The sequence below is a fragment of the Narcine bancroftii genome, chromosome 5 (assembly GCF_036971445.1).
Source record: "Narcine bancroftii isolate sNarBan1 chromosome 5, sNarBan1.hap1, whole genome shotgun sequence".
NCBI classification, from domain to species: domain Eukaryota; kingdom Metazoa; phylum Chordata; class Chondrichthyes; order Torpediniformes; family Narcinidae; genus Narcine; species Narcine bancroftii.
The window spans coordinates 118135575-118162923 of NC_091473.1; the positions used below are offsets into that span (position 1 = coordinate 118135575).

A 27349-nucleotide genomic window follows, 5' to 3' on the forward strand; every position below is an offset into this window, starting at 1 on the left:
AAGTAGTTCTTCTTTCTTAACTTCATTCTGTGTAGGCATGTTGCCTACCTTTTGTCCTTTTTTTTCTCTGCACTTCCTTTCTTTATAACCAGATTCAGCCCCATTTCCTTTAGAACTGTGTTTCTCCAGTTCTGGCCTCTGGTGTATTCCCCCATTTCCTTCGACTCATTGGCCTCTAAGTCTGTAGGTCAATAACTCCCTCCATAAATATTTCTCTCCCACCCCACCCCCCACCACCCCAACTCTTTAAGAAACGTGTTAAGATCCGTTTGCTTGACCAAGCCTTTTCTAATATTACCTCTTTTGTTTCAGTCTAACACTGTAAAAGTCTCCTTCTGTGAACCACCCTGCTATGTTTTATTATGTTGAAAGTGCTATATAATTGCAAGCTGTTTCTGCTGCTCTGGGGTGAACAACACTGTGGGAAGTAGTAAATGCTATTTTAATAACCCTATGACAGTACCACTGGAACAAGGGCTAGTCGTGGAATGAGCATGTTATCCTAGTGAAGAACCAAGCCCTTTTCATCTTGATTTCATTCAGTGTGTGTACGCACCTTTTATCCCAAATCCTGGTTTTCACTTAATGCAAGCTTTGAGTGTTTATCTCACCCATATTACAAGCTTTTATATTAAGCTTTCTGATTCTAGAAGAGAAGATGTTTTTATATTTTCAGCAAGTTACACTCTCTCACACTGTAGATTATAACAGTTAAATGTGTTGCTTCACCAGGACCATGAAAAAGTTCGTTTCAATTTTTGCCTAAAAAGATAAATCAGTTGATTTATCACATTGACAAAGAAGTAGATACAGTTTTACAACATGGAAAGCATGTTTTTTCCCTACTATATCCACCCTCCCCACCTTCTCCAATTTATCTCAGCAAAAATGATCCATAACCTAACTTTATCAGACCACCCACATTGCACAATGTGCATTTGCTCAAATATTGTTTCAATTGCATTGCTAACATGGGCACTCTCGATGCTATTGTAGAACCATTTATCTCTGTAGGTTTTTCATCGTTAAAGGGACATCGGAATATTAGGTTTTAAATCCAATTCCTATTTTAATTAAAAAAGTTACTTTGTATCATCGTAGTCCAAACTATCTTGACATAACATCTTAGTAAAACCGAAACTCTTCAAGAAATGCTCTCAAATGAATCTTATAATTATTACCATAACTAAAGTGTTTTTTTTTGTAGAATCATGACGCAATTCCCTTGTCATTTGTGCCTGCCTCAATCTTTTTAAAACAACGCACGCTACATGGAAAACCACATCTCCAAAGTTTGAGATACAGCAGATCATGTACAGGCCTCAGAATAAACAACTTGCCTTTAAATAGAAAACATTCCAGACATTTTATGGGCAAGGTGAAGAAATTGATATGATTGAGCTGAGTGCACATGAATTCTAAATGAAATGCAGGGGAGCGAGCAAGAGAAAAAAAAAATTGTATAAAATACTACAGCATTGGTTGAAGAATAAGATGGCATTTGGCAGTTTTCCTGGCATTATTTTTATAATAAATTTAAAGGATATGTATTCTCATTAATTTATTAGCCCACAAATGCAATAACTTTGGAGAAATTACAGTGTTGGCCAGAGTTGGGAGGTTATATGCAATTGCCCCTAGAGCCTTAGTTAACTATATTAGAATAATCCATGTGGTAGTTATGACAGGGATGATGGGTTGAGAGAGAATATTGGTTTGTGCTGGAAAGTTCAGTTGTGATTAGCATTTCTTTTACAAGTTAATCCACTGGGGAAACATTTACAGCTTTTGTTCACGAGTTAGACACTCAGGGTACATGTATTTCTAACCCCTCCCCCCCGTGAGAAATTGCAAGTTTGGGTTGATTAACTGCAATGGGATCATTTATTATTGCCTCCTTTACCTTTCAAGGAAATGTGTGGCCTTTCAACATAGCATTGTTAAAAACCTGCTGACAATTAAACAGCCAATGTCACAAGCAACAAACTTGCTCTTACTTTATCAATTTAAGATCTGGGCAAATAGGGGAAAATGTGTAGGAAGCAAATACAGATGATTGGAGCCAGAGTGAAATTTCAATAAGAAAAAAAACCTGAGGTGAAATTAAATGAGGAGTTCCAAGTATGGAATATAATTAACTGAAATCATGAAAATAATTAATACACAGATTGGGAAGTTAATTCCAGATTCCTCACATCATTAAGGGAGTATCAGTAGCTTTGTGTTAATATATTTTGTCACAATCACCACCTAACATATAGAATCATTTTATTCTGCTTCTGCATTAGCAATACAAGGCATCAAACAATTCATATTGTAGCTAGCTTAATTGCAATAAATCTTCACAGGATTCTGATAGTTCTGCGTGATATATACCCACTTGCTATGTTTGCCACAAGAAAATGTTGTCTCCATGTGCTTTACATACTTTGAAGTACTGCACTGTGACTGTCACTTTGGGTACACAAGGCCCCAAACTATACATTCTGATGCTATTCTGCAGAACCCTAGACCCCACCTCAAGTACCCATGCAGTGCTTTAATTAACAGATGTTAAATTCAAAAGCTCATGTCATAAAAATGATGGCAGAGGATATACAAACAAGATTAGGAGCAGATTATTATAGAGCTGGTGTAGTCTCTTTAACTCTGAACTACCAATGGAGGTTTCTTTCAAGTTTCTGCATTTCACCTTCAGATGCTCAAACTTTGCTTTTTTGTCTAGCACTGATATAATCCATGCAAACTTTTACATTCTTCACTGCTTACAATTAAATTGTGTATGAAAAATATGAAAGGAGGGCTTTGAAATCTTACCTCTTAGCCAGTCTTGAATATAATGCAACCACATTTTTGGCAAGTCTTTATTCTCTTCACGAACAATGTATTTGATACCATCAAAACTTCTGTGCAAGTCATACAGCAACTTCTGGGATGCAGCATAATCAAACCCTCCCATGGAGATAATGTACATGTTGTAGAAGGAGAAATACTTGAACTGAGCTTCAATGAAATTGTACTCCTTGGTCTCACGAGGTACAATGTCTGTAAGGTACAGTCCATCATGAACCATGGTAGTTCCATAAAGACTCATCCCAAGCAAGGCCATGAAGAGGATTAACACAACAATCTAGATTGTTAAGTAAAACATAAATGAATTAATAAATATATAGCATTTCAGTGTAAAATACATGGCAATTATGGTGACACACCAGAATACTTTGTCCTTGAACTTAATTTCTCTAGGGCAGCTACAAGAATACCATGCCCAGAGGCCATCCAGGATAAAGAAAAGCAAGGAATGAGATTTATAATCAAGGACTGAAAACAAAAGGTCATGGATGGCAGGACACAAAATGATACTCTACTGCTCAAGTGGCAGGTGCCTAGTATCAGTGTCCATCATGGGAAAATACGCAAAAGGAGGCCTGGCTCCAGTTCTCATACTGCAGACTGAACATAAATAATAAAGGAGATCAGGGATTAAAATTGTTTTTGAATTCACTCTTATGAAGTGAGAAAGCACCAAATCCTAACCACTAGACCAAGGTGTCATGATTAGTGTAGAGGTTAGCGCAACACAGTTACAACGCCAGCGATCGAGACTGGGGTTCGAATCCACTGCTGCCTGTAATGAATGTGTACGTTCTCCCTGTGTCTGCGTGGATTTCCTCTGAGTGCTCCAGTTTCCTCCCGCCCTTCAAAACGTATGAGGGGTTGGGGGTTGTAGATCATTTGGGTGTAATTGGACAGCAATGTGGGCTGAAATGGCCCTGTTACCGTGCTGTATGCTTAAATTTAAAAAAAAATAAAGAAGTGGGCATGCTGTCCAGGTCAGCAGTTCTTGCCTGCCCCAGATGGCGATGAGGCTCCGAGGCACCCCCTTGTATCCTTGTGGCACTTGTAGTGCTGGCAGGGAGAAAGATTCATCATGTTGACCCCAATATCAGTGAGGAAACTGCAACAGATTTTCAAGTGTGGCTGATGAAGTTTCAGGAAGAGCCATTGTGGAGTGGCAATGGCAATGGCATGGGCCAAGAAACTGTGCCACCCATGTATTGATGGGTGACACCATCGCTGCAGGTTGCACTGCAACTATTCTGGTCATATACTTGCCTCTGTAAGGCTCAATGCTTAAACCAGCAGATTGACTTTTTTTCTCCCTACGCTTTTAGGAGTGCAAAGAAAATTGTGGGTTCAAGTGAAAGTCAGTGGGGGCGATGGTGGTGGTAAGATGGCCAATAGTTGAGTGGTCTTTCAAGACCCGGAATGGTGTGTAGGATTCACGATCAGGACAAAAGGGTGTGGGGTTTGAGGTCGATAGCAAGAATTTGGGGCCCAGCAGAGACAGAGGTTGTCATGTGGACTGGTGAATCAAGGGTGAGCCAATGTGGAATTTGGGGGAGGACATAGAGCAGTGGTTCTCAACCTTTTTCTTTCCACTCACATACCACTTTAAGTAATCCCTATGCCATCGGTGCTCTGTGATTAGTAAGGGATTGCTTAAGGTGGTCTGTGAGTGGGAAGGGAAGGTTGAGAACCACTGCACTAAACCCAATTGTTAATGAAATATTTTGCTTGATAAAAATGATCATTGGCTCATTTCCTTTGGAGCTATGAAACCGTACACATAACGAGTCAATTAAGTACGATTAAAACAGTGGTTTCCAAACTTTTTTTTCCACCTACATACCACCTTAAGCAATCCTTTACTAACCACAGAGCACCGATGGCATAGGGAATACATAAAGTGGTATGTGAGTGGAAAGTAAAAGGTTGAGAACCATTGACATAGAGAAATCAGGTCCTCTGAGAACCAGGGCCTTATGAGGGTTTAGACCGAAGAGATATTGGGTCAAAGGAGCCTGGGGGATTGGCAGTTGGAGGCCAAGATCAATTAAGGTGTTGAGGAGAGAAGAGTTTGGTATCATGGGTAAAGCTCTCCACCAGTGGACAGGTGGTAAATATGTGATTTACCATAGTGGGTTCTGGTTATGTTGGTGCAGAAAGAAAACACAATTGTCCTGGAAGTTAATTAATTTTCCCAGCACAGGGAATAATATCACTCATCAGTGAAAGACGAGAAAGTATGACTCACACTAGGAAGGGGAGAAACAACCAGGAAATTATCATTTTTGTGCTTCGTTTCATCCAAATTGAAATGATCAGAGCTACAGTATGAAATTAAATTTCTAGAAAAATGATCTTCAGCGTAATACAAAGACAAAACAGTTGGAAAATTGCTTACTTTGGATTCTGTCTTAAGGAGGAGTGGAGCGTACTTGTCCCGTGCAAAATCTGCCAAGTTCCATTTGACAAAGGGCATCTGAATGCAGTCCCTGCAGGCTTTTGCCTCGTCCACCTGGGCCAGTAAGTCCCGAGTTGAACTGGTGGGGTCCATTCCCTGGGAGCCAATGTGCTCTGCCGGAGGCACGATAATTGAAGGAGTTGAAGAGATCTGAGATGTTGGAGAAATGATGGTGACAATGTGTTGCCCAGTGTGATCGCACTGGGTGAAGGCCTGCACAGTGGTGGTGATCTGGGTGCTGTGGGTAAACGTTGGCCTTCTGTTCAGTGTAGGGTGATAGTTATGGCTATCATTCGCATCTGCAAACTCTTGCGGTTGGACCTGAATCACTCGAGTTGAGCAGAGACTGAAAAACAAAATATATGTTCCCATGTAATCCATCCTGCACCTACATCCGTGGACATTATTGAGTGCACTATAACACTGAGAACATTGCCTGGAAACAATTAAGAGTTGTAATTTTATTGAGGAATTCATTGATCATCAAAAACCATGAGAAGAAAACATTAATGGTTTCTAACTATCCCCTAAATTAATTCCTGGGCAAGTTACTCCCACACAGCCCTTTCATGGTTGAAAGCAGCTTTGTCTCCTGTTCATCCGTTCTTGGGAAGGTTATGATGGATGCCAGTGTGTAAAGCATTTCATGTGGTTGCCAGTGTGTAAGGAGTTTCATGTGGTTGACCCATGATAGTGTCCAGACCATGAGATTATTCAAAGCTACAAGAAACTATAGGAGTTCTCATATGCCATTAGTTTAAAAGGCAGGTGTCTCAAGCAATGTTAAGAGAACTTCCTATTTTGAGTTGGTTTGACTCTCCCCTTATTCAATGATTTAGTCAATGTCAAGGTCTCACCAGGAAGTGAAGCTTGTGAATCTTTTGCCTCAGCCTTCTGAGCCAGTAAGTCCCGAGTCAAATTTGGGGACGATTCTCCAGGAGCCAATGAGCTCTGCTGGAGGTTCTTGTGAGCCTTCGTACCAGGGAACAGTTGCAAATGAAGTGGCAGCAAATTTGCCTGTGCTCTTCCCCCTTGCCCCATCCTTCGTCCTCTCCTTCACCCCCCTCCCCAACCCCAGCGTGCCTTGTTTTTTGCTCATTTCTTGATGAAGGATTTAGGCCCAAATTGTTGGTTACCCTTTATTTCCGATATATGCTGCATGACCTGCTGCCACTCTCCAGCACTTTTGTACATTGCTGTACATTGTATCAGCTAGACCAATGCAAAAGAAATTTTGGAATTGTACATCAAGCACCTTAAATGTAATTGGCCCACTTTGTCTTTGACCAGTTTCTCCTCTTCCTAGTTGGAACAAATAATGGCACAAATTCCTACTAAGGATTATCTTTCTCATCATACCTACAAACTCTGTGGTAAGAGCAGACCTCACCTGGAAAAACAACAGAAAATATCCAGCCTTTTGTCTTCCCGTCGATGAAGGTCCAAACTCAAGATGGCCGGAAAAATGAGGAGCACCATGGCAAAATTAAATACCACAACTATTGCAGCCTGTGAGGGATAAGGGATGGAGATATTAATAATATTCTGATATAATTGCCAAGATTTTGAAATCTGCAGAATTATAGCTTTGAAAAAGTCATGAAAGCTAATAAAATGGATTTCATTACTGATAAAGTCAACAGCCCAACAGGAATCCTTCATTCTCTGGTATGGAGGAGAGGTATCTCAAAATAATATGTCACTCTGTCTCTATTTTTAAACTTTCCATATTAGGTCCAAAAAAAATGCATTTATTGCTGATTGCTTGCTGCATCCTTGTTTTATTTATTAATTCCTGTGCAGTTTTGCCTGACTGCTTACCCGTTACGAGTGTCCCTTTAAGATTCAAAGGAAACACAGATGAAAACCTTTAGCTTCACTGTAGGCCCCAGGCCTCGGGCAAAGTATTCAAAGAACAGCAGTTTCTGATTTCTAACCAAGATATTTCTAGCTTTAAGTGAGTTGTACAACAACCTATTTCCAGACCTCACCAAAGCCCTGTATTTAGCCAAAGAAAATATTAAATCACTGAAAAATTTTGAAGCAAGAACCACCCCCCCCCAGCCTAAAATATGCCCCCCCTCTACCCCTTCCTCCACGTAAACATTAAAGTGAAAGAGACTTCTAAGGTCACAGCAGTCTGATGTAAGTGAATAAAGAGGGAGTGAGGTTGCCCAAGGCAGACATTATAATACATTATTATCTCCCGGACCACCCAGTAAGCTCAGGCAGATCACATTGCTGGAGCTGACATGTAGATGATATATCCCATCATTTATACCAATGACATTGGCTGTGCAAATTGAAGGCCTGCTTGCAGGCTGGCCTCGTGTTCATCCATGTCAGGTTCATGCTGCTTAAAGCTCTTTGTACTGTTTTCAGCGACTCCAGGCTTAGCCAAGTACAGTAGGCCGAAGGGAGTTTTTAGCAGATCACCATTTAGCATGAGAATAAAGAGAGCATGGGAGAGGAAAACAATCATTGTTCAGTGGAAATAATGAACACATATCTTCTTTAGCCTTTACTCTCTAGACTGGGTTGCAGTTTTCATGTACTGGACATTCCTACTTTATGGCTGATATCCCACTCCCTCTCCACAAAGAAAAATAAATGAATAGTAACTCAATTTTAATAAAAATTCCAGAAAGGTATGTTTGGGTGTGAATTTGGAGAATGTTAGACAGCTAAAGGAATGATTTTCCAACTCTCTAAAAATACATTTAGATCAAACGTAAATGCATGCGAGAAATGTTGTTTCCTTCACACATGTAGTTATACTGACAACAAAGCCCCCTCCCCCAAACCCCCCAAATAAAATTCAATTTTTTGTAAACATGCATTAAGATTTGACTATCATTTGTGGATGATTCTCCGGATACATTTGAAATTTGTGTTGAGCTTAAATTGGAATGCTGTAAGAGTCTGAGGGTAGATTGGTCTAAATGGGAATGAGTCAATGGACAATTAATATGGCAAGTGCTTGGAAGCTCAAGACCACTTTTACGGACTTAATGGTTCAGCAGCAAGATCACGTCAGTTTTTGTTTTGATGCCCCACACACATCTGGCCTCAATACTGAAATTACCAGTGCTCTGTTTTCTTGGACTTCATGGAGCCAAATATATTTCAGTGCTAACTGTCATTTATTTCTCTCTGCCCCACTGACATCCCTTTTACCTTATCATTTAATTTTTCCGGTTTCCACCCTACTATCGTTTCTGCTCCTTTCAACCTCTTTTCTTCTTCCAAATTGTCAAATTCAAGATCACAGATTAAAAATTACTTTTTACTTCTCTCTCCGTTACCAAGCCAACATTCTCTCTTATAGATTCAGATTTGCAGTTTTTTACTTTTGTTTTTAATGTCCTCACATCATTCAAAACGAACATCCTTCATTGAACCCTAATGGGTGGCACAGTTGGTATAGCAGTTATCAAAATGCTGTCGAGAAGGAGTTTGTATGCTCTCCCCATATCTGCACGAGGTTCATCTGTGTGCTCCGATGCCACTGGCAAAGGTATGGGGGCCATGGACTGGATGTCACTGGCAGAATTATGGGGGCTATGGACTGGATATCACTGGCAGAAGTATGGGGGCTATGGACTGGATCCGGTTTCCTCCCACCCTTCAAAGGTGTACAGGGGGTTGTAGGTTCATTGGTTTATTTGGGAGGCCCATGCTTGTGGGCCAGAGGTGGCAGAATGTCTAAATTTAAAATTTTAAAAATTAATGAGAAATATCATTTCAGTTGGTCTCCAACTTGCACTTATTAATTGATCATTTACATTATAGTCACTACTTTCCAAAAAAAAGTAGTGATATAACCACCTGGCATAAAATTAACTTGCCTATTTTTTACATTGGAAACAGGTTGTCACCGACTGTCAGTAGTAGAAGTATGTCCACTGGGTTGTCATTACCATTCGCAGAATTGGATTTATATGTTTTATAAGTGGGTGCAGCTCAAAAGGGAAAAGCGACATGTAAACTTTGATTGCCGTGATTGCCTTTCAAGCGCACAAACAAAAAATGCAGATGACACCCTAAATCTTATCTTAAACCAAGGGGTCATGCCGTGATGATCCTATCCTTACAAAATGGCACCTTTTAAATTTTGACTGCAGAAGGTTCTGTTACACACACCTAATGACAATCTACTTTGTTGTTTGGCAGACAGTTAAGCCCCTCTGTGGCAGACATCTGCAGGTAAGAAACAGGGGTGGTGCAGGTAAATTCAAAGAAGCATGCAACACCTGGAGCAAAGGAATTTAAAGCCCCTAATCCACCCTCATCCAATCTGCTCAGTCACCTCGCATGCCCCCCCCCGCTCCACACCCGCCACTTCAACTTAAGTACACAAACATTTTTCAGGTTTACTTAAAAAGGCTCGAGCAATGTATTAAACACCTTATGCATACTGTAACTGACTTATACAATTCGCTTACCTGTAAGGAAAATGCACGAAGTGCAGGGATGGGAATAAGAGCAGCCATAAAGAAAGCAATCATGTTATTGATGGATGTGAGGGCAACACTGGTCCCAGTCCGTCTCAAACACTCGCCTGTTCTATCCTTTAGTACAAAACAAAACAGAGAATAGCAATTGAAATGTTTCACGTTATGAAGATCAATTATACTTATGTGAAAACTGAACCAAGCAAACAGTAGTCATTGCATATCGAATCAAACATGAAGTATATTTTTATAATTGGTCTCAAGCTTAACGAAATGGTGATAGCTGTTGAAAGCTTGTCTACCTGGAATGTTAACTCTGCTTCTCTCTCCAACTTTGGTGCCCAATTTGCTATTGTCTGAACTTCTATTTATATCATGGATTTTCAGTTTCCAGAAAAAAAGTGTTTGCTACTATTGAGTTGGCTGTGGAATCCATCCTTGAAGCCCAGTGTGACCCACCTTATTTCAGTCTGATTAAACTTTTGATAGGAATACACAATGTGAACATTAACATTAAGATTACCCAGAAAGGCATGCATCAGAAATTGACGGTGCAAAGATTCCTGTCAGAGTCACTTAAAAGGAGTTTTTGACCAAGAGACATGGGTTTCTTAATTTTTCAACTAATTCAAACTTGTTGACATAGAAATGTGCCCTATCGACAGTGTGGAAAGTTTACAAGGTCTCCCTGAATTTCCCAGAATAGTCATTGAAAAGGAGCAACATTGTATTTGAGTCGCATGTAAAGATTGATCTTTACCTTGAAAGGAATGTTCTTATTTTGGCCTGTCTCAGTGAATGCATGAGCCAGGAGAAACATGTCATCAACACCAATACCCAGTGCCAGAAATGGTAAGACCTAGATTCAGGAGATGTGAAGAAATTGTTAATATTCATTACTCTCAAAATGTGTTCTGAACATAAATCACTTCTAATTATTGACAAAAGCAGTATTTCTCTTCCACAATTCCAATGAGAACTTTCAATTGTGGGGAAGGGCCCTCTGCACTGGATCCTGGACTTCATGTCTAACAAACCACAATGAGAAAAGATGGGAAGCAACACCTCCATCATGATCAAACTCAGCACTGGCATTCCACGAGGATATGTGCTCATCCTCCTAACAGACTCCCTATACCCCACAACTCCAAGTCCATCTTGAATTGTTAGTAACACCACAGCCTTAGGCCAGATATTAAATAATAATGAAAGAGAATACAGGGAGGAGATTGCAGTCTAAGTAACAACCTTTCTCTCAGTTTTAGCAAAGGAGCTGATCATAGTCTTCAAGATGGAGGAAGGAGTTGGAACCCACTCCCACGTTGAGAATCAATGTGTTGAAGTGGCCACAGTAGATAGATTCCAGTTCTTGGGAGCAAACAATTCCAATGACCAAACCTGTCAGGAAAGTCTACCATCGCTCCACTTTCTTGGAAGGCTACGGAGGTTGGCATGACCACCATGTCCATTAACAACTTTTACAGGTAGAAGTAGGTGAGCTAGATGCATCACAGCATGCTACAGGAACACCTCCACCCCAGATTTGAAGCTGCAAAAGGTGATGAATGCAGCTCAGAATATTACACAAATCTCTCTCCTCATCCTTCAGCTCCATCTACACTTCCCACTGTCCTGGAAAGGCAGCTAACAGACTGAAGGACTCATCTCACCCCAACACCACTTCTTTCTCCCTTCTCCAATCAGGGGTGGGAAGGTTTAAGATCATGCACCATTGAGTTCAATGACAGTTCCATCCATGCAGCCAGCAGGCTCTAGAATGAACCTCACAATAGTGATCTAATACTACCTTTGCTGTGTACTAATTGATAATTTAACAGTAACATTACACCCTGTAATGTGCTCTTGCTCTTCTACTTTTCACCTTTATATGCAAGTTACAGTTGAGCTCCTGGGGGGTGGGGGGGTCACTATCTTGGAGGAGCTTTCCTGGACCCAACACATTAACGGCATCATGAAGAATGCATGTCAGTGCCTCTACTTCCTCAGGAGTTTGCAGAGGTTTGGTATGACTCTAGAAACCCAGGAAAATTTCAACAGATGTGTGGTGGAAAGTGGGCTGACCGGCTGCATCACGGTCTGGTATAGGGACACCAATAACCCTGAGCGTAAAGCCCTGCAATAGGTAATGGATACAGTCCAGGACATCACAAGCAAAACCCTCCCCACCATCGAGATCATCGACGGGGAACACTGTTGTTGGAGACCATCAGCAATCATCAAGGATCCACACCACCTAGTATATGTGCTGTTCTCGCTGCTACCATTAGGAAAGAGGTACAGGTGCCACAAAGCTCACACCATCAGGTTCAGGAACAGTTGCTACCCCTTCACCGTCAGACTCCTCAACAATAAATTCATTCAGGGACTTATTTTAAGGACTCTTACACATGCATTTTATTGTTTTTTTTTCTCTCTGTATTGCACAGTTAGTTTACATCTAGTAGGGCCGAACTGGCCTGTTCTGTGCTGTAAATGGTTATATGGTTATATTTCTTCTTGATAATAGTTTTTTGCACTACCAATAAGTGATCATTCTGCTTTGCCCATGGAAAAAGAATCTTAGGATTGTAGTGATGTTATGAGGGAACTCTGACAATAAATCTGAAATCTGAATTGGTGGTCAGCTCATTAAACAAACCCTTCCTATTACACCAGGTACAATGTGATTATAACCTTGAAACAAAATTATTTGCGAGAAACAGGACTTGAGAATTATTTACCTGGGTAGTTGCAGCATTGAATGAAATGCCCAGAAGTGAACACAGTCCCAGTCCTGAAGCTACTGACAATGCCACCAGCAGGACACCAGCTAGACCCACAGCCCCTTGGGATTTTGAACAGTCCCACCTTAGCATGGTCACACAGGCATATGCCAACTAAAGGGAGAAAAAAAAAGACATCAAGATGCAACAATGCAGGAGAAATAGAAAATGCAAATTCTGAAAATATTCAGCAGATGTCAATGTTTCAGTTAAGCCTCAGCATTACAGACGACTACACATCAAAGGCATTTCATTGGGCTGTGGGGCACGGCGGGGATGTGTTGAGATAGTGAAATCTGTTTTATTAATATAAGTTCTACCTTTCAGAATCACTAAAGTTACAATTCTATGGTACCATATTGTTTCAATTCAAATCAGGGTGATTCATTGGTAATGTTCTTCCATTTATCATTCGTGATTCCTTTGATCATGGTTGGAAGAAAATATCTTGCTTAACTCAAGTTATCATAACCACCATGTAGTAGCAAGTTCACTAACAAGGCCTCATCTCTTGATCAGTAGGTACTGAACACTGAAAAGACATGAGCAAGTAACCTACCCAAGTAATTTAATGCTGTACTGAGGAAATGTTGCTTGGTTCATTGGATGATAGGTACTCATAACTAAGGCCTGTACCCATTTCTCAACTAACACCATGTAAGCAGATTAATTAATCCATGGTACCTGGAGACTGCCTGCAATATTTGCACACACATCACTGTGTAGACGTTGAAGTCACTGGGGAAATTTTGAGGACGTGAAAGAAGGTTGGCTAATGCAACTAATTTACTTCTTTAAAACTATGCCTTTAAAACTGAACAGATGCACCCAAAATACAAAGAGGCCAATTTCCTATTTGTTGCCCATATTTTTAAAAAAAAGTGGATTCATGCAGTTAATGGATCAATGCACTGTTTTTGGACCAGATATTTTAAGGTCAGAAAAGACCAGAGTATGCTATTATCTAATACTTTAACGTACATTATTATTGATCTAAAGTGCCAAATATGTGGAGCACCAACTGAGAGGCCTGGAGATGTAAAAATGATGCACAACAGTATTATCACAGGCAGCATAATTTCATTACACTCCATGATCCATCTTTAAAGCCAGATTCCACTATAAACACAGAGATTGCAAATTACAGAAAAACAATTACAAATGAAGCTGGAAGATCAGAGTGTAGTTTAAACATGTAACCAATCTAATTGTTCAAATGATATAAGCATTTCTTTAGAATTTCTCTCCGCCTTGCAATTCATTTAATATACATATATACACAAATCTGATTACTGTCATCAATCTGATCTGAATTTATATACTTTATAAGTGGGATGAAAATGTGGGATGCAATATTGAAGTTCACCAGTACTGCACCATCTGCTCAGCATTTGGAAGAAGATTCACATAGAAAGGAAAATCTGATCTGAACTTCAACATGGGTTGTAGAATTCAGATCAAAGTCTGCACTAAACTTGAAGCCTGTGCCCATATATTTCACAGATCAACTGTCATCCTCTGAAATAGTATTAGAACAGGCTCCTAGTGTTAAATAGCCTACTCTTGCTCCTGTGTTTGTATGTCTTTCTTGCATTGTGAGGCAAACCAAGATGATGTTAACATGAAATGGAGATCTATGGATAAAAGTATGCCTACCATTAGCAAATACCCTCCAGCGACACGGATGGCACTGACATCAGAAAAAGACTTCATGATGTCATTGAAGGTGGTGGTGGAAAAGGCATGGATATTTTGTGTTGAGTTCTGAGGCAGAGTCTGTTGAGCCACCTACAACCAGAAGTTCAAAGTTCAGATTTATTTTCAGAATATACACATGGCATCACATACAACCCTGAGATTCTTTCCCCGGAGATAGGTTAAAAATGATATTACTGGCCCATGAAAATATATATTCAAGTGAAACAAATATTTTAAGGTCTTCATTTGATGGTGTAGCAAATTCCTCGAAAATTCAAAGTGAAAATTGCTCAGTCGAGATTTCTCCGGTAAAAAGAGAAGCAGACAGTTTTGCGTCTGCTTTCTGTCCTGTGTTGAATTGGTTGATTCCCAAACCAAGGAATTAATTGCTATGTTACAATTAATCTCAAGGTTCTTGATTTGAAAAAAAAATCACCCACTATTCACCAAAAATGACCCACTATTAGTCTCAGGCTGAAAGGTGTCCATATAATGAACAATAGGTTTGGACAAAAGCTTGCAGTAGTTTTCCACAAGGGAAATTGCAAATATTCTTTCACTTGTGTCTTGAGGATCCAAAGACTCTTGGTGACATCCAAATTATTGATGGCTCAAAGCAAATTATGGATCGAATTACTCGGAGTGGCCTAATAACCCAATGGGCATGGTCAGTAAAATAGCAAGGAAATTAATATCTATTCTTAAAGGGTGCAAATTATGTCTCTTGACTTTACTATCACTAAAGTGTGAAAAAGTGGCAACTCTGAACCATATGGCCAAACAACAATTCTTTTAAAGGATTTATCATGACTTGGTTTCTTTATCCATGATGTTATCAAGAATATGATATTATAGTCATGGCACTTTCACTCTTCAGATGCAATTTGTCACCAAGCCTCAGATGAGTTTATATTCATATTTTAAAATATATTATTTATGTAATGTTTTAGAAAATAGAACCTGTTGCTAGAAACTGTTGAGGGTAAATATATACAATTCCATCCATTTACAGCCTGGTGGTTCACAACATTGGAAAACCAGGGTAGGTTATTTGGTTCACTGCCTTAGGTTTTTGGAGGCTGAAATTTAACAGAAGACTTCTCCCCAGGCCAATCTGCAAGAGTCACTTTTAATAGCTTAGTGCAAAGTCCTGAAGAGACAAACGATTCAGTAAGCCATGTTGCAGTAAGGCAGATAAGGATAATATAACCAGGGGTTGAATTCTTCACCAAACAAGATGTACATGTTTGCTGCAGGTTTAAAGGAACATGTACAATTGAATGGAGGACTGACTGCTAATTAGTTCTAAAACCGTGTAGGTATTTTCAATCAATTTGTGCAACAAAAAAAAAAAAATGCCTTAACAGTTTAATACAATTTGAATATAAATCCAGAATAATTAAATTAAAACATCAGAACATTCTAATTCCCTGGAGCTTCCTCTGGTTTTGTATCTTATCAAAAAGAGTTAAACTAAACATTGAAGCCATTCAATTTATTTTGACAGGGTTTATCCAAATGCAAATTTGACAATCCCGGACAAGAAAAGATTGTTTCTTCTTTTTCTGGGGGTGCTCCTTTTAACAAGTAAAAATACATTATTTTGATTCCTGACAGCTTAGAGTAATGGCTGCAGATGCCAAAGATCATTATGGTCAAAGGTCAGGCAAGATCACATGGCCTCTGGAGCACAGCAACGTTCCCATCATTCAGCACCTAAGCTGCCACAGCTAAAGGGACTGCAACCTTGGGAATCGGTGAAACATCTTCCACATTTGTTATTCACCCCCAACACAACCCAATTCCCTTTCCAGGCAAGCTTTTCATAGGCCTCGGGTCTTCTTGCAATCAGCATCTGGGTGTCAGTTATCACCAAACAGCTTGTTCCCATAACTCTCCATCTGTCAGGAGCCCAGAATCTGACTCCTTGTACAATACAGCTGCAGACTGATGGAAATCAGCCTGATGAGTAATTCCAGCATTTACAGAAACAATTCTCCCTCACACACTGGAATGAATCCAATTGAAAATAAAGAGAAAAGTGTGCTTGTTTTCTTTATTGGTGAAAAAAAACCCCTTGAAGTATTTTCCCATAGAAATAAATCCCCTAAGTTCACTTGGAGGCATTTAATAAATGGAACCAAATTGCTTGCACGATCTTATTCACTCAATGGAAACACCTAAGTGTGCTGAATGCACTGGAACTAATAATTAAGGTATCCTTGGTGATCCAATGTGACTGATATAAATGACAGAGTCTCTAGTAAGTCTCATTTTATGCTGATAAAAACCCATATAACCATATAACCATTTACGGAGCGAAAGCAGGCCATGTTGGCCTTTCGAGTCCGCACCGATTCACTGATTTTGTGCGCCCTCTTCAGGCATTGGTCCCGGTAGATCTTCATTCAATAACGATGGATGAATTCAATGCAGGTGGAATCAGTCGTAGAATTGTTTGACAATGAACCTCATTAAGAATAACCTCAAAAAGATCTAAAATTTACTAAGGAGTTGTAGTTTGAACCTTTGTCTGGCACTCATACTTCTACCATTTATAATTTCTCATGTTTGGAGATTTTCCCAAATAAAATTTTTTAAAAAGGAAAAAAAACCCTTCCAGCAGGCTCCAAAGACACCATTTTCTTCAGCCATCCAATCTACAGCAGATCTTTTAATCCTCCTGCAACTCCTCTCCATTCCACTGATACAATGTAACTACTCTACCTCGAAATACGTCTCCTCAACAAATATCTTCTTGATATCTTTGTCTTCAAGATGTTTTTAAATCACCTCTATGAATGAAGCCAGCAGCAATTTTTCCATCTTGAGAGGTTCAGCACCTTCACTTGACAGCCCAGTCCACGAGAGTTGCAGATTCTGGGGAAGCAGCAGATCGTCTCCAGGCATCCAACCAGGACTCCTGCCCCTCACCTCACTGAGAAGGAGAAGCCTGGTAGAGGATCCTGTAGGTTAGGAAACCACAGCAGTGAACCACTGCAGGGTCCTACAACTAAAGAACTCACACAAGGACGTGGACTACTGGCGAATGGCTTCTGGAACCAAGAGTCGTGAGGGTTCTGATGCTGATTGAGGCTCCTGAAGAGACTGGATCTGACAACTTCCTATTTGCTTCAGAGTTTGGACCCAGGGGCCATAGAGCATGAACTTGGATGCCATAAGCTCAGGTACACTGCAGGACTGGACAGGAGTGACAGATCCAAGCATCGTCACAGTCAACAAGTTCACCTGCTGAGCCTTTTTATCTTTCCCACCAAGCAGGCAAGTTCCATACTCACAGCATCAATTCATATTCCATTTCCCCCCTCCTCCCGCCTGTAAAACAAAAGGAGCAGAAAAGATTGCATTTGTCAATACCTCAACAAACTTCCGCTGCCAACTTTCCAAAATGGCCGTTGCCTTCTCCAGGTTCCAATTGATATCGTGGATTTCGTAATCATCCTTGAAATGTTCATAAAGTTGCTTGGGGCTCATCAGCAGATACATGGTCTGTAGAGCTTCAGCACTTGAGTGGGGGAAAATAATACACATTTCACTGACTTGTAAAAGAACCCTTGAATTTTTATTATCACTTTTCGAAAATCACTACAAAGCTCTTTTCCAGAAATCCCTTCAGCGCAGTTTTAGATTTGTATAAGGAGAGGAAGTATTAACGCGGTGTATCAGAACCTCAGGTATTGCTTAATTAGGTCTGGGGCTCGGATTGCCCATGGTTTGGACTGGACTCTGTGTCGCTGCGGGAGTGCTAGTGGCGAATCCACGGACACGCAGTGACTCTGGGAGGAACTCTTCCTTTGCTTCTCTTTCTCTGACTGTAGGACACGCTTTGGGCAATTTCTGCCAAAGGTGAATCTGTCTCTTAGAGCAGACTAAAGAAATTTCATGTAATACGACGCTGCTTTTAAAGATAAATTGAATCTTGAAATCAAGGTTTTATCGGTAGAGTGTGCATTTTTGCTCTTTTATTTCAAACCCAGAAAATCATGAAAAGCAAAGAACTTCAATCCATTTGGGGGCCAAGAACTGGAATTTAATTCCACTCTCTGAACTCTGTGACAGCCTGAGCTGTCGGAGGAGAGGTGGATTGGGCTCAACTCTAACTAACCTCCTGCTGGGCACCTGAAATATAAGCAAAGCACCACTGGAAATAACAGCAGGCCAGGCAGCAGTCACACGGATCTCATCATCGAGCCAATGTGCCAGATAAAAGATCCATCATCGTGAGTGACTCCGGGACTCTCTGCTTCCTTTCTCAGGCTTAGCTGCAATACTTGTCACCATCAAACACTTGTCAACATGCACACATTTTGCTGCTTGGCCCTTAGCGTCAGTGCCTGCAGTTTGGACGGTTGTGGAGAAGCACACATCAGAGTCAATGAGCACAAGAAATGGAAAGGTAAAGAACATTTTAGCTGCACGCCAAATGACTTGATGCAAATACTAAGAGTTTCAGCCATCGTTATTTCTCTAAAGTCTACCATCATGCTATGCTCATCATTGATGTAGTGAGGAGGATGGATATTGTTGGGAGCTACTGCATCAACTTCTCAGTTAACGAGGTGACTGGTGCTATTCATTTTCAGGGCCAATATGAAAGAGCTATAATTAATTAAAAAGAGCATCTGTTTCCATAGCTGTGCTCCAATAAAGATGGAATAGGCATGAAAGGAAAAAGAAATGAAAGAAAAGAGATGAGTATACACTGATTGTTGGGCGAGTAGAAAAATAAGGTAACGCGCAGTGTCTGCTCTGGAAAGAGTTAAAGAACACTTTCTTTGGAGAAGCAGCTTTTTTTTTTGTTTTCCACCAGTGTCTGTTCTCACTTGTCTACATGTCATTCAGTCAGGATCCTGTGGTCTCAGCCTGAAACTCTAGATCAGGGTCAGGTGACCTATCATTGCCTCCAGCACGATGTTTTTAGGCCCCTCCCAGCACCTTAACTGCACCACAATTTTATGGCACTTCATCACGGAGATTTCACAAGAGTGGAACCACAGGTGCAAATTCAGGCTCTGTTTTCAGCTACTGGGCAGCCTCCTGGTTGGCACCCTGACAATCAGAGCTCAAAGAGCAAAACTAGGATATCATAAATCATATCACAAAGTAATGTTTCCGAGTCTTTCATGGTCTGTTTAAAGGGATTGCACCACATCCATGGAGATTTCCCAGGTCATGTTCTGGGCAATGCACCAACTCTGTTGTAATCCCACTCATTTTACATCGATTTTAAATAGGAAAAAAAAGCACAAAAGTTCTGAGATTGTATAACATTCCATTCATTTTTACATGATTTAAACTATTTCCTTTTTCTAATTTGAAATGATCTGTGTTATTTTCTCCTGTCTTTCCAGCGCCACACGCAGCTCCCTAGGCATAACATGGAGACACGCAGGGAGATTAGCAGCCAACTTTCACCACTGCTTTTGCTGCAAGGTGTAAAAAAGTACTTTATTAGTTCGGGAAAAGAAGAAACTCTCATATTTGCTACAGCAGCTGCAAGCCGAGTAATGATCACCACTGACGTATTGTTTTATGAAACTCACATTCTATGTCACCACACCACTAAAGCCACCTGTTCCTTTCCCTCTGCTCTATTAAAAAAACACACACACACTTCCATTAATCAACATGAGGTGGCACGGTTAGCGCAACGCTTAATAGTGCCAGCGACCAGGGTTCGAATCCGGTGCTGTCTGTAAGGAGATTGTATGTTCTCCCCGTGACCCACATAGGTTTCATCCAGGTGCTCTGCTTTCCCCCCACCCTTCAAAAACTTACAGGGTTTGCAGGTTATTGGGGCAGTTTGGTGGGATGGGCTTGTGAGTTGGAAGAGCCTGTTTCTGTGCTGTATCTCTAAATTAAAAACAATAGAAAAAAAATTAAACTAAAAAAAGAAACTTAATTAATTTAACAATGGAAATTAAGCATCTTTTTGGACAGATATCATTTTTATTAACGTCAAGGTGAAGTCCTTTGAGTGAGAATATCACTGATGCTATATTTTACTTTAACTAAAGGCATGTTAATATTTAAAATTATGTTAGCATCATTGCTACACTCTGGAATATTCTGGGTGAAGTTACACAAGCTAAAATGCTGAGCATGGTGATAATATAGGCAAAATAATAATGGAATGGAATGGAAATACTTAGAAGACCAGCCAGCCTTTTATTGATTTTTCATCGGTTCACTGACCTGAAATCTCCCTGTGTCTGTAGATGCAGTCTGATTTGTGTAAGATTCTGAGCAATTTCTATTTGGAATTTCAGATCAATGAATTGATAACAAAAATTCCAGTGACCTGGTTGAGAACAGCTCCCAATAACACATCATAATGAGAATCAGTTGAATTGATATGGCTACAGTTATGAAATGCATTGCTTATCCAGAAACATGATTGAACACTTCTGTGCACATGCGAATAGATACTACTGTGCAAGAGTCTTAACTCAACCATCGAAATAACTCCATTCCTATATCTTTACACCTTTGGGTTTCTGCTTTCGGCATGAGGTCCAGCAAGCCTCCGAAACTCAATACCTCTTCCCTTGTCACCAAGGACCTAATCATCCCTTTCAGGTGAGGCAGAGATTCACATCAACCTCTTCCAACCTGACCTCTTGCATTCAGTGCTTGAGATGTGCTTAGCTCTCCATTGGCAAGACCTAGCATAGATTAGGCATCAATCCTGCACAGCGAAATCTATTAACTTACCCCCTTGCACTCTGGCCAACTCTTGTTTCTCAACTTTATGATAAATCTGCTAGTTCTTGATGCTGAGACACAAGATAAAAATAATGACATAATTTGAAATGATTTTCTTTTTAAAGAAAATCTTGGTAGTGAGACAGCCTTTCAAAGGGAATCCCAATATTGATACCCTTTTCAGTTAAGAAAAACCTGCCGTTCGTTTGTCTCCTCCTTTAGCCAGACTCCCTTCAAAGTGGACCTTCTTCTTTGGCTTGGCTTTGCGGACGAAGATTTATGCAGGGGGGTAAATGTCCACGTCAGCTGCAGGCTCATTTGTGGCTGACAACAGGCAGACACGGTTGCAGCGGTTGCAGGGGAAAATTGGTTGGTTGGGGTTGGGTGTTGGGTTTTTCCTCCTTTGCCTTTTGTCAGTGAGGTGGGCTCTGCGGTCTTCTTCAAAGGAGGTTGCTGCCCGCCGAACTGTGAGGCGCCAAGATGCACGGTTTGAGGCGATATCAGCCCACTGGCGGTGGTCAATGTGGCAGGCACCAAGAGCCTTCTTTAGGCAGTCCTTGTACCTCTTCTTTGATGCACCTCTGTTTCGGTGGCCAGTGGAGAGTTCGCCATATAACACGATCTTGGGAAGGCGATGGTCCTCCCTTCTGGAGACGTGACCCACCCAGCGCAGCTGGATCTTCAGCAGCGTGGACTCGATGCTGTCGACCTCTGCCATCTCGAGTACTTCGACGTTAGGGATGAAGGCGCTCCAATGAATGTTGAGGATGGAGCGGAGACAACGCTGGTGGAAGCGTTCTAGGAGCCGTAGCTGATGCCGGTAGAGGACCCATGATTCGGAGCCGCACAGGAGTGTGGGTATGACAACGGCTCTGTATACGCTAATCTTTGTGAGGTTTTTCAGTTGGTTGTTTTTCCAGACTCTTTTGTGTCGTCTTCCAAAGGCGCTATTTGCCTTGGCGAGTCTGTTGTCTATCTCGTTGTCGATCCTTGCATCCGATGAAATGGTGCAGCCGAGATAGGTAAACTGGTTGACCGTTTTGAGTTTTGTGTGCCCGATGGAGATGTGGGGGGGCTGGTGGTCATGGTGGGGAGCTGGCTGATGGAGGAGCTCCGTTTTAAGGAATGCTAGGAGGCAGGATTATATGGCCCATTTACTAAGTCCAATTGACAATTCTAATGATCAAGTCCAAAGGTAGAAATGATTGTCCTTGCAAGGAATTCCTTTGTAATGCAGTTGTTGGAAGGCAAATCAGCCTTTTCAACCACCTGAGACCATAACAAACCAAATCCACCTTCATCGAAATATTAGCCAAATTGTGCTAATTTTGCTGGTCCAGCAAAGTTCCAAGAATTCCATGAAAAGCCCGATTGGACCTGGCCCTGCTCCACTGCCATTCTCTAGCTTCAGTCTGGCCCAATGGTTGAACAGAATCCTGCTGAGGTGCTGCGGTGTTGAGGTTATGCAACCTGCTCACAGATCCTGTACCAGATTAGACTCACTGAAGGATTTCTGAGCTGTGTCATTTGAACCGGGATTGCAGGGAAGAATTACAATTACATTGTATCTGGGTTGGGTTTGATGTTTTATTTAAACATGTTATGGCATGTTTTAATTGATGTTTAAACAAATTAGCATTTAACTATAATAAACAATTTAAAGAGTTTAAAAAATGTGAATAGTGTTATCAGGGTATTAAGTCAACGGGAGATAAAATTCTATATGCAGAGGCAGTGGATATCAAGAGAAGGAGGTTCTCGGGTATTTCAGGTATCTTTGCTCCAAACGTACCATGAATAATGGAGAGAATCAAAGTTTTTCCCTACTGTACCCATCAGCTGCTTAAGACACTTTAACCCTAGCACTCTGGAGTTACTTAAAACGAATTGTCAAGAATTTGAGAAGTCTAAATTCCTTTTCATTCTGCCACCAAGGCCTCTAACTCAGTTCTCTATAACTTCTCCTCTCCTTCGTGCCTTACCTCAACAGTACGTTCTGGGGATTTTTCTTTACGCCACCCAAAATCAGCTCCTCTTGCCAATGCATAAACTTCTTTGAGAATCCGTGGCAACCTCCCATTAATTCTGTGGCAATATTTGGAGCCTGCAACAATGCAAAATGTGTTTAGTTATTTATATTCAGTAGCATCACTGTGACCTTTAAGTTCACCTAAAATTTAGGTTTTACTCTCCAGAGCAGTTCCCCGAGAACAGGAGCATCAATGGTTCTCTGAAAACCAGTGAGCAGGCTACTGGAGCCCCTACGATCAAGTTTCTTTGCCTTGGTTTGAGTGCCTCCAGTCTCTGGATAGTCTCCACCAGCTTACGTCTAAAAATCATTTCGCGCATTGATTGAACCACCCAGAAGTGACAGCTTTATTTAGAAGAGTCAACACTTGGAGAGATTTGTTTCAGGGAACCATATCCACCGTAAACTGGGTTTATCAGTCAAGCGATGATTCGAAAACTTAAAATCAAAAATGTTGGAATAAAAGTGCATCTGGTCTCATAATTGAGCTCCCCAAATGAATAAGGAAGCAACTTGTGCACTCCAGAATGAAAATGTACACCAGCAGTAATAGCCAAAAACTACATGGTACTCTGCATTTAAATGTTTTACATTTAATTTTTTAATTGCTTTTACATTTAAATTTTTGTGAGGTTCTCATTAAAAAAAATTAACATTTTACTCCCAGCATGTGAAGCTCTGTGTTGGCACGCTGACATCCATAGGTCAGGTGCAGAAATAAATTGTCAATTAATTTTTTTTAAAACTGGCAGGCGCTAGAACTCTGAAATCAAAACAGAAAATGGAGCACATACTCAGCAGGTCAGACAGCATCTGTGAAGAGAGAAATAGCATTCAGATAAAGGGTCTCAATTCCTCTTTCCACAGATGCCATCTGACCAGCTGAGTGTTTCCAGCATTGAATGCAATAAAATGCCAAATGGCTTACCTCCAGAGATTTTTTGTTTCGGGCAGTCACAGGGCACTCAGTATCAAATGGATGCAGGCAAAGCCTATCCATGTAGGCATGTCCTACTTGTGCCTTATCCAGCATCTCCTTGAATCCTTCCAAAGATGTAAACTGCCCTAGTTCATCCAGAAGCTGTACGGGGTCAAGGTTCATCCACTGAATATCTGGCTTTCCTCTGTTGAAAGAAAGGTTTGCCAATTTTTGCTGGTAATTTGAGGACTTTTACTTTTGGACTTTATTGATTTTTTGCTGTTCTCTCTGTATTGCAGTCAGTTTGTTTACATTTCTTTACTTGTTTACATGTTTATGTATCTTCTTGATATCAGTATTTTTGTACTACCAGTAAATGATAATTCTGCCTTGCACACGTGAAAAAGAATCTTAGGGTTTTATGTGATGTCACATATCGACTCTGACAATAAACCTGAACTTGAAGGTACATGCTTTTATATCTCCAAATGATGACATCAAAACTCTAATCTAACATTGTTTGTAATCAGTAGCCCATAAACAATCCAAACAAACTGTGCATCAACTGTAATAGTTATCAGATGGGTTGAACTGTTTTTTCCACTGGAGCCAGATGGGGTGGGCCAAGAACAAGTTGCTGCATGTTCAACCAACAGACTACAAGTTCAAAATCCAGTTTTGATTGGTATATACAATCAATTTTGATGGTTCTTATCAAAGCCGGTAGATGGAGTGCTGCACTGAACAACAACTCAAAGTTAATAATTATACATCATCATTCGCAGTGCAAGTTTAGTCATCATTACAAGACTAGATTCATCGCTGGACAAAAACAGCCCTTGCTGGTAGTCACCTCCCCAACTCAAAACCTTCCCATCTAATTAGGCAGGAAAGTGATGAATCTTTGAGCTAGCATGGGCGATTTTACCACCAAAATGTTGCTGAAATGTTTTGAAATGATAAAAGCTACTACACTTCAAAAGAACTTTATTGGCTGTTAAATGATTTGAGATATTCTGAAGGTACCATATAAATAAGTTTTTTAAAAAACTTTTTCACTAAGGCCTAAGGATTCCATGACAAGTATCCCACCCTCATACCAACTTTATTGTTTCTTTCAGGATACGCTACCAGGTGCTGCAAGTTCTTTGCCAAGTTTCTAAAAAGAATCTTTGAACAGCAAAAGTCGCTTTTGGAACTTCCTCAATATAATGAGGCAGATGTCATTTTCAGATGGAGGTTCAGTTTCAAGCAGCTTTGTTAATGGGTATGCTTCCCGACCATTATCACCAAATAAGTGCTTTCCTAATGGATCCTATTTTAGATGTATGTATTACTTTTTATAGAAATATTGGGCATGTTGGAGGAGTTACAGAGTGAATAGATACAAGACAGAAGAATTGTCATTAACCTGATGAACCTCTATAGTTTTGTTTTGTCTGTTGTCATTCCAGCTGTGAGTGTTGTCTCATTACCTCCCCTGTTATCAAATTCAGCAGGCCACTTTGTTAATTCTGGTGATGATATTCTACTTAATGTTTAAATTTAAAAATCTACTGCCTCCAAACAAAATCCCCACCAAAAATAGGCACTGCAGAAAGAAATATTTTTGGCAATATCTTTAACTGTTCATTTCATAATGCGGGCTACTGATGACAAGACTCCCTCTTTATGGAAGTGGTAATATCTGTTTAAGTAACTGTGCTTGATTTCTTCTGTCCACTACTTGAAGTTAAATCAAAAACACATGTATGAAGAATGTGTGTATAAATTTGCTACAAACTGTAAGCAGAAGACAGCTTCCCATCACCAAATTCTTCTGATCAACCTGTGCTTCCATAAGAATGCTGTTCTGAAGGGATAAGACAATTCTACAGGTAATCTCTGTCAAAGGGAACTGTTTACCTTGAAAGGAAGCAACCTCTAGTTACATTCTAATCATGCCAGAGTCATTGATTTAGTCCAAGGTCTCATGCCATTCCACCATAGCTAATTCCCCAGATACTACATGAAGAGGGCAAATAAAGGTAGGAGTCCATAAATATAGATATTCATAAAATAAAAATGCTGCTTTCTCAACATTAGTATCCCTTCTGGTTCTAATGTATTACGAAACAAAATGAGGTGGTCCGTCGGCAAGTACTTCCAATTGACTACACTTGCCCATAGAGGTACATTCTCCTTCAAGCTTATATCATTGCTAAATGCAGAGTAAAAGACCATGTATTATCTCATTATGAAGGAACAAAGTGAGGGAAAGCCTGATCAGGCCGCGGTGCCCACTCACATTTCTTAACTTTGTGCAGTGAGACATGACAATTACTGGGGAACACTCTCTCTCTCTCCCTCACTCCCTTTCTCTCTCTCCCTCTCCCATGTGTCTCGATATTACTAGTCTGTGGCTTATCCTGGCCATTTTAAACTCCTGCAATGAAGGCAAGGCAAGAGATCCCCTCTGTATTTTTTGACATTGTTGGGATAATTAATCTGGTACGCCTGAAATGAATAAACAGTAATACCATGTAATCTACAGGTGAGATGAGCTGATTCCTTAAGGGAGAGTCCTTCCTGTAAACTTGTAATCTGCTGGTTTTATTTGAGGGAAAATAAAGCAAATAAATAACTGGAACATGATAATAAAATAATTCTAAAAACTCATCAAAAACAGGATATTATCAAATTTTAAAATGAATTATAATATGAACTCGAATAAGTGGAGCCATAACTCAGTATTCAAAATTAGTCTGTGTTAATTTGAAGTTGCCCCAACTTCTGCCTAATATTTGTTTCAATAGCAAATGGAGGAATTTTATTTATATGCGCTATTTAACACTGCACAGAAACAGCCGGAAGGAGAGACGTAACAAATTAGCGGAAATGCAGAAAAATAAATTATTTTATAAATCCCTTTTGATAACTGATGTGGCAAAGCATCAGAAATGTTTTCCCATGTTGGTGTTTCTTTAAAGATGGGATTAGTGTCCTTCTGTTTAAGACCTCAAACTCTACTGCAATTTTAATAAACCCATTTTGCCTTTAGCAAACACTCTCCACCTGCACGTACCCAGGCTACGCGTCAGGCCCGATCAAATTAATTTTTCGTTAAAGGTCTTTCCTCTAAATAATCAGATTACGCCCCACAAACAGAGCCCTGCGGTCTCCAACGCTGGCTGCCACTTTAGATTGTGTTTCTCCCCCTCCCCCATTGTGCTCATTCCTCCTCCCACTCTCCATGTAACAGCTCTCTTCTCAGCCACATTAAATCATTAATCTCTTCATCTGTAAAATATCCTTTTGTACGGTTTTCTCCCGTCACCACAAAGAGTGTCTTTTTTTCCCTCTCCCTTTTCTTCTCATTTCAGTGCCTTTCAATACTCACTGCAGCCAACTCATCACCATTTGGAAGCCGAGCACAAAACTGGACTCAAGAAA

At 40.4% G+C, this 27349-nt stretch overlaps 1 protein-coding gene across 1 annotated transcript in view; it reads right to left on the reverse strand.

Moving 5' to 3' along the window:
• Positions 1-27349, reverse strand: part of ptch2 (patched 2) — a 132281-nt gene that overhangs the window by 40901 nt on the left and 64031 nt on the right. The window contains exons 6-15 of the mRNA XM_069938870.1: positions 23927-24122; positions 22952-23073; positions 17622-17769; positions 14202-14333; positions 12504-12659; positions 10523-10621; positions 9754-9879; positions 6699-6817; positions 5249-5654; positions 2818-3130 (exon numbers count right to left, since the gene is read on the reverse strand). Of these exons, the coding sequence (XP_069794971.1) occupies positions 2818-3130; positions 5249-5654; positions 6699-6817; positions 9754-9879; positions 10523-10621; positions 12504-12659; positions 14202-14333; positions 17622-17769; positions 22952-23073; positions 23927-24122 (1817 nt within the window). The remainder of the gene's footprint in view (positions 1-2817; positions 3131-5248; positions 5655-6698; positions 6818-9753; positions 9880-10522; positions 10622-12503; positions 12660-14201; positions 14334-17621; positions 17770-22951; positions 23074-23926; positions 24123-27349) is intronic.